This window comes from Bradysia coprophila, chromosome II (assembly GCF_014529535.1).
Source record: "Bradysia coprophila strain Holo2 chromosome II, BU_Bcop_v1, whole genome shotgun sequence".
Lineage (NCBI taxonomy): Eukaryota > Metazoa > Arthropoda > Insecta > Diptera > Sciaridae > Bradysia > Bradysia coprophila.
In genome coordinates, this window is record NC_050735.1 from 8543614 (window position 1) to 8552000 (window position 8387).

The following is an 8387-nucleotide window of genomic DNA, read 5'->3' on the forward strand; positions in this document are numbered from 1 at the left end:
CTGAAAGTTTGGATCCTTGTGTAACTGCGGATTTGCATTACCTTCAGTGTTTATATACTTTGGAAATACGGACCCCAAGTATCGGGTGAATATAAGATTTGTTATGTTGCAACCATGACGTTTAACATAATAATGTTGTTGGAACTGCGTTGTTTAATCAGTATTGAGTTTTGCATGTGCTACAACATAACAAAGTGAATTACATTTGTGTCGAACATTATACAAATTATATACACCCGAAAGTGGGCGTCCGTGTGTTCTTGCGGATTTGCGTTACTTTCAATATGTTTATTTACCTTGGAAACAACAACGGAAAATCCTGTCGCATTCACATGTCATTCTCCATTCATTCGGTCATATTTTTCCTCAGTTCGACCATATTTCCCCTTCATTCGGTCATATTTTCCCCCCATTCGCCCATATTTTCCCTTATTTTCCCCCATGTACACCAAGAACTTTTCGTGGCGAGACCGAAAATACCTCTAAAAAACCATGGGCTCACAGTCCGAGTTTTTTCAACTGGATAATATTACATTCCAACGTTATACATCGCTAAGACATTCAAGTTCTTTGTTGTATCCATGCTCTTCCATTTAATATAGCTTAAAAAATTCAATGAGATATTGTCTCATGTACCACTTTCAGTCATCCCGTCGCTCCTCTACAACGAACGATGAAATATCTGCTTTGATAACTTCAATCCTTTTGTTCGGCATGTACTCCTTGTTAACCACTATATTATAAAAATGCACCATTGTGAAAAGTGATATCAATAGGCAATGTATAAAGCCTTCAATTCTTCAATATTTCAATTTTTTTTCCTCATCTTTTAGTTGAACGTATAATATTCATAAATCAACAACGTTGAAAGACTATAAGATGTAGTATATTACGCTTATGTACACACTGCAGTCTTAAATAGTACTCCGCGCAACGCTTCTTTGTATTACTATTATGAATGCCAACATCATACCATTGTTCAACAAATCCGCTACAGTTTTTTTGTTCGATTGTTTTACATGCGTACAAAAGGAAAGTAAAATCTAAAGATAATGAATTATTGGACGGGTTGAATGGGACATTCATTCAAAGCAGCTTGTGGTGCCGAAATCGTGCATATATATGTGTAGCACATTGTGTACTGGATGATCTTCTGAGTTCATTGTAGCCAGCAGTGTATATAAGGAATAGCGTTCAGTAAGAATAGACGCATCGCATAAGAGATGAGTTCTGGATCTCGTAATAATATGTAAATGAGTGCGTTTGAATCTGTTTTTAAAATCGTTATGTACTCAGCTGTGACATTAGACCATACCTGACCTAGTAGATTATATTCATTGTAGAGTTTGACCTAATCGTATGTAACATAATTGGTCAAGTAAGTAAGTCATGATTGCACGAGTAAGTATACGAGAATATACGAAATCACCCATTCAAACAAGTGCATTTTCTTACTTAGCCAAGTATGTAACCACATTGACACAAGGCTGTATACTTTGGGGAGGTCTATTTACTTTCATTGAGGTCACGCAGATACAAATACGCGGGTTACACACCACAGTTGATGATAAAATGGCCGATTTCATACAAAAATTCACCTACTCCGATGATTCTCGTCGTCTTGATGATGTGGTGAATTTTTTTACATGTAAAATCATCAGAAGTGGTGTGTTCCCGCGTATCTAATAAAATGGTGGTCTGCGTGACCTCCTCAAAGTATACAGCCTTGCATTGACAAACAAACATTGAATTTGTGCCGTAACCTTGTTACGTAGTCTAAACCCCCTGTTTAAGCTGGTAAAAATTTAGATCTTTCATCCACAAAGGGCAAGAGATGTAAGAGAACCAATTGTATTTGAGAAACACCATAATATACCTATTTCAATCGAACTGTAAAAAATTTGAAATTTCCACCGAAATGTATCGTTCTTGAAATGCAACGGCGGCACTGGCGCGGCGAAATATGACATTATTTTTGACATATTTGTTTTGACATGATTTGACATTTAGCAAAACGTATACAGACAGCCTCGAACTGAGACTTTACAATCTAACGAAAAAAGGCCAATAATGTCGGAATATGAAGCCGTTCGTCGGGGTAAATTAGTTCTCAAAGGAGAGCCATCCAAGTAAGTGTTGAGTAAATAAAATCCAATTTCGATTTTAACGTGCGTGGAATTTCTTGTAGGACCAAAAAACGTAAACACAAGAAGGAGAAAAGTGACAAACCAAAAAAACGAACTGTAGATGAAGATGCATTAAAGCACGGCGGCTGGTGGAAAGCAACAAAATTCGAAGACATTACTGGTTCTGTTGCAATAGAATACGGCAAAAATTCGTACATAACAGCCCTCGACAATGGCTTGTTTTCACTGGGCGCTCCACACAACGAAAATGACGGCCCATCACCCGAGGAGATTTTCACGGCATTCCCCATCAACGATGCACGCGTGGCCTTTAAGTCTGGCTACGGTAAATATTTGAAAGTGGAAAAAGACGGAATGGTGACGGGCAGATCGGATGCAGTGAGTCTGTTGGAACAATTTGAGCCAGTGTTTCAGGACGGTAAACTAGCACTACAGGCGGGAAATGGTTGTTTCATGAGCGTTGATCCGGAGGATGATGCAGTGGTTGCGCTGAGGAAAGTTGCCGGCGAAGCCGAAGTGGTGACAATTCGTGCTTGTGCCGTGCGTGAATTAAATTCCGACGATGACGTTCCGACGGAGGAGAAAGGGAACTTGGATCAGGTTGAAATAAACTACGTGTGAGTATTCAATGCCGGTTGTCACTTGTAAAATGTTTCAAATATTCGTCAAAGAAAGATTCTCAGGCTCTGAAAGAATAGGTTGAGAAACGCCATGTAAACTTTCAGTACACAGAAAATCTCTTCCAAGTTGGTGGAGGCACCACTGTAGATACTTAACTCGGAGGTGGCTCAACCTGTTCATTTAGAAAGTAGCACGAGCTGGTTATCCAGACTTATTTGTCACTTTCATTGACTCGTTATATTCCCAGTCCGATCAGGTCTAGGTCGACCGGATTTAGTTCACGTTTACCGAAACCTACTCTTAACCTGAACCCGAATAAAAAATTTGAGGTTCAACGTGAATCAGGCTTTCCCATTTCAGGTTTAGGTCCACCTGAATCTGAAGTTACCGGAACTGAAATGAAAATTTCCTGACCAGTTTTGTTCAGGCTAAATCTGAAACTGGTCTGATTAGAGCCGTGAAGCATCGTCAAGATTTCTTTTGGAGATTTTTGTTGGCTTTTCTTTACATTCTGGCGATTCTTTTTGGTGATTTAACAAATCAACAAAAAATGATGAATTGCCAAGATTGCTAGAGTGTTCAGAAAGGCCAAGAAAAATCGCCAAAGTATGAAGAAATACGAGTTGACTTCATGGAAATGGTCTGATTTAATTCAGGTTTTTCCGTTTCGGGTTCTGGTCAGGATATAACTGATCTGTTCTGAGCTGATAACCTTTACAGTAACAATACAAATGCACAACTGATCAGCTTACTAATTACGTTTCTTCAATTTCTACAGGAAAAAATTCCAAAAATTCCAAGACAAGAAAATGAGGATCAGCAAAGAAGACAAGTCAGCGCTGGAAAAGGCCAAAAATGACGGCATCCTGCACGAGACACTACTGGATCGCCGAAGTAAAATGAAAGCCGATCGATATTGTAAGTGAATTCCTCTGTTCTGTGGGTCATTTTGAATAAAAAAAGAAACGGTGCCGAACCGATATGTAACTACCAAAATAGCTCTTTAATTCCGTGTCTTCTGTATAAAATCTTCCGTGGAAGTATAATTTTGTACAAAAAAATGATTTTAAATAATGAAAAAAAAATACTCGAAGCGAATCTCTCACAACTTTGTCTGTCTACGGTTAAAATTCGAAGGTACTTACACACTGATCGTAAGCCGCGAATTGACGAAAATTTTCACCTTAAGTAGTCCTGGATTCACCTCTGACCACCTGTCAATGTACACGAACAATTTTAGCATGTCATTTAAAACTCCACTACCCAACATTGAGACTTACGTTAAGTTCCGCTCTCTAAATCGATTTTTCACTTTCTGCTTTATCGTCGAAATCCCATTGGCACTGTGCAATCCACGACCGGTTATTACGAAAATGTACTTGTACGTTTGCGGTTGGGTCTTCAGTTTGTTGATATGCTTATCCAAAAATATGTCAAGGCACTCGGCGGCTTCATTCACATGCAAATAATGCAGGTCCAGCATGTCTATAAACCGAATAAGAAAAGAACATCACAAACCGTAATTCGGATTCGGATGGTGGCAGCAGTTCGCGATCTTACCCGGATTCTTTTGTGTCAAATTATGCACTTCCATGATACAATTGGCTGCTTTGTGGTTGTACGCGTCGATTTTGGTTTTATGCAAATTGGCCACCTGTGAGTAGTACAGAGCGACCGATGTGTTGCCTCGCTGGATGGCCTCTTTGGCTTTGTTGTAACACTCAGCCTTCAGTTGAGTGTGACGCATGGCTAGATTTCTGGTGTCTTCAAACTCTTTCAGTGCATACCGTTTCGCCTCATCTGGCCCGAGTTTTCGATTTTCCAGCGATGTCTGTCGCCTTGACCTGTAGATCTGGCGATGGGAATGCGATAAAAATTAAGTTCAACATCAACATGGGAACCCATTCCCAGATACTTACCGTCATTTCCACCTCATTCTGAACTTCTTCCAACAACTGACGGCCTTCTATCGCTATTTTATCTGCTGATTTACCGCTTAACGTGTCTTTCAGCACATCAACCGTTTCGCTGAATTTATTGTTGTGGGCCGCCAGCACTTCGACCAATGTATCTCGGTCAATATCCGGGAAAATGTTGCAGAGTTTATCGTGTGTCATCTGCAAGGCCAGATCCTGTGGCGTTTTGCTTTTCCACTCGTCCATTTCTGTTCTGTACGCGGCCAACGCATATTCCATTTCCATTATATCTTTCAGGTCGCTCGGTGGTTTCGTATGCTTATGTAAACCGGGATAGTTTTGCTGCGACTGCAATTGTTTCGCAAATTCAGCATCTTCTTTGATTGACTTTTGACGTTGTTCTTCCAGCTGATTGAACATCGATTCCATCCATAACGCATACAACTGTTGTGCCAACGATTTCGGCATAAACACATTTGCTTTTAAGTTCTCCAGCGCATCACGCTGATAAGCTTCAACGCCAAATACTGAATCCAACTGGCACACCAGATCCATTCCCAGATTTATTTCCAGCAGTTCATCGTCCTTCTCATTCGAATCGGTGTCAACGACATCCACGGCACAGGCACTTTCCTCAGTATTAGTGTCGGTATTAGTGGTCGAATCGACAATACCTGCTGCTGGTGACATGACATGACCGCGACGAAGATTTCGAATCTTTCTGGTGTGATTGGAGTAATGTTCGTCGCCAATTTGGAAACTCTCTTCGATCATTCGTTTTGCAGCCAACTGTTCTTCAGTGTTGATGGCAACGCGATTCGGTCTCGGTCGCTGGTATGTTGAAGCAAAGCTCAGTTCATCGGGTATGCTTGCAGAAGGCACATTTGTTTGATCGGTATTGATAGTTTTGCTATTCGAACCGTCACAGTCACATTCAAAATCATTTCTGGTGCCACAGACATTGCCGTCCCCATTATGATATTCATCCACCCGTGTTTCATCCTTTAACAGAATATCCATCGTCCAGTCACCGTCACCCTCACACTTTTCAAACAAATCCCACAGAACATCCAATGAAACCGACGGATAAATTGACCGAATTTGTGCAAACGAATCGTTTTCGTTTTTACAGTTCTTACGATGCTTGTGCAGCATCGTCTCTTTGGGCTCTTCTTCGGTCGGTGACTTGTTGCTCTCGATGGCATTTTCGTTACTTTCTTTGAGTAAAGTAAACAAATTGGAATGCAGTTCGTTCGTGACTGTTGCTGATCGGCTGTCGGTCGATCTTTGTTTAGCATTTCGTTGCTGTTTCGGCGGTGACACACGGCCCGTCTGAGTGGCGTTGCTTTTCCAAAATTCAACTCGTTCAACGTCAAATTTAGTCCACTCAGTAGCCGCATTGACATTGCGGAAAGCTTCTTCGACAGACTCGTATTGCACAAGATCTGGTACCTGACCAGGCGCATCGAAATTGTTTCTCTTTGTTAAATGTCGGACGGAAGTTCGTTGCGATTTTGGTGTGAACTGATGGATTGTGTTATTCAGCTGCGTTGATGTGGAGTTCATCGGTGGAAATTGGCGATACTGTGGCATGGGCATTGCATAGTTTAGTCCAAAACTTTCCATCACAGATGAAACGGTCGTTGGTTCGTAACCGTTCAGCATTCTTTCAATACTTTCTTTGGGCACACCGTGTGAATTTTTCATCGCAAGTTTACCGGGCGACTGTGACCAGCTGTTTTTCGCTTCCGCAATATGAACCACGTATCCGCATCGCACGGCAATGTCAAAGTAAGACTTCATTTCCCACACTTTCATATTTGTGTTGTCAATGATGATCGGACTCCAACCCCTGCAAGCGTAGTAATTGACTCGTTTACGGTTGTTGTCGTGCACTTCGCCGAGTCGATGCGACGAGAAATTATAGTTGCCACGGTCATCATAGAAATAATCGTCCGAGCTGAAGATATGATTGCAATAATCGTCGCATGTCGTTGCATCGATAATTTCCTTCGATAAATACGATTTTCCCGATCCAGGAGCCCCGCGCATAATGACCATAACTTTGATTCCTTTCAGGATCTGTTTGGAAATTTCGTGCAGCTCTGGCCGATCATGAAATATGGCTTTGGGTTTCGGACGAATAGGTAGGCCTGCTACATCAGTAGTGTCGGAAAAATTGTTGAATTTTCGATTTGTTTTTTTGATAGCTCCGGCGTAAGTGAATGGCTGACTGTCCAGTTGCACTTTTCCGTCTTCAACGTCAATGTTACTAACACCTTCTTCTAAGTCAATCAAATTCTCACTGTCCCCGACAGTGTTTTGAGTTTCTTCCGATTCTACCACCATGTCAGCGTCACTTTCGATTTTGGTTCTGTTTCCACTCTTTGCCTGCGCCTGCATTTTTGTTAGACTTATCATACAATCATCCACTGGAAAAGAAAGAGCAATTAAACAATGGAACATCAATCGGTCGATCAGAGCTTACAATTCCAATTGCATTTGGTGCACACATTGAAAATGACGTCGGATTGTATCTCATCGCCAAAGTTGTATGTTAGCAATGCGAATACCCCGTCATTGGAGACGTTATTGTTGTTTTCCATGGTTTAACTTTTGTTTCTTTATTGTGGTGCGAACATTGACAGCTCCTTGGGCCCATTAATTTGTGTTGCGATGAATCGTTTTTCTATTTCGTAATGAAAACTCAAGTATTATGCGATAATGAACTAAATGGATACTGTTAAAATTGGAGACAGAGAATCCAGACACATCTAAACAGACGTGTATCTTTTGTTGATAACAACTGGCGGGGAAAAAAGAAGTGACATTGAACAAAAAATGTTTTCATTTTGGTTTTTCTAAAGTTGGCTAGCCTGGACGTCATTATGCAGCCGCTGCCACCATATCCATTAAGAAACGGGATCAGCGGGATGTAGTAACGATGCCAGAGAAATAATAATGTATCGTATTGGTTGCGAGGCAGTAAACTTGGGGAGGTCACGCAGGTCGCAATTTTATTAGATACGCGGGGACTCACCACTTCTGATGATTTTACATGTAAAAAAAATTCACCACATCATCAAGGCGACGAGAATCATCACAAGAGGTGAATTTTTGTATGGAATCGGCCATTTTGTCATCAACTGTGGTGTGTTACCCGCGTATCTGTATTTGCGTGACCTTTCCAAAGTTTACAGCCTTGAGAAAGACTCCATCATAGCAGCTGGGAAGCCCTGACTAGCTGCAGGCAATTGAAGGTATTTTTAGTGGAACACCAAGACACGCGATTCTAAACTATCAACTTCACAAGATAGTAATCGTTAACGACCCAATTTGTATAGGTGAGGTTGTGGTCTACAAGGCTGTATACTTTGGGGAGGTGACGCAGATCGCCATTTTATTAGATACGCGGGAACACACCTTTTCCATACAAACAAATTCACCAAAATTGAATTTGTATGGCGTGGTGAATTTTTTGTATGAAACGTGGTGTGTAACCCGCGTATCTGCATCTGCGTGACCTCCCCAAAGTATACAGCCTTGGTGGTCTAGACATGTGCGCTGCCACTTTCATAGAGCGAGGCATTTAGGGGATAACTACTGAAGAGCAATTGGAAATAAACCTATAGCTAGCTTTTCTTTCATTAAAGAAAGCAATTAACAAAGGTTAATTTATCAAACCATAATCATAATTAACGCT

General features: G+C 41.1%; 2 protein-coding genes across 2 annotated transcripts; one reads left to right on the plus strand and one right to left on the minus strand.

Moving 5' to 3' along the window:
* Nucleotides 1–1999: 1999 nt before the first annotated feature.
* On the plus strand, nucleotides 2000–3759 carry LOC119070850 (protein FRG1 homolog). The gene is made up of 3 exons (XM_037175365.1): nucleotides 2000–2129; nucleotides 2189–2764; nucleotides 3547–3759. Exons 1-3 carry the CDS (start codon nucleotides 2071–2073, stop codon nucleotides 3692–3694), a joined length of 783 nt encoding a protein of 260 aa, XP_037031260.1. The 5' UTR covers nucleotides 2000–2070; the 3' UTR covers nucleotides 3695–3759.
* Nucleotides 3753–7510, minus strand: LOC119070840. Its single transcript, XM_037175353.1, has 5 exons — nucleotides 7173–7510; nucleotides 4688–7116; nucleotides 4329–4620; nucleotides 4049–4253; nucleotides 3753–3982 (listed from the first exon to the last, which is right to left on the minus strand). The coding sequence occupies exons 1-5, from the start codon at nucleotides 7288–7290 to the stop codon at nucleotides 3910–3912; spliced, it is 3117 nt and encodes a 1038-aa protein (XP_037031248.1). The 5' UTR covers nucleotides 7291–7510; the 3' UTR covers nucleotides 3753–3909.
* Nucleotides 7511–8387: the final 877 nt, after the last annotated feature.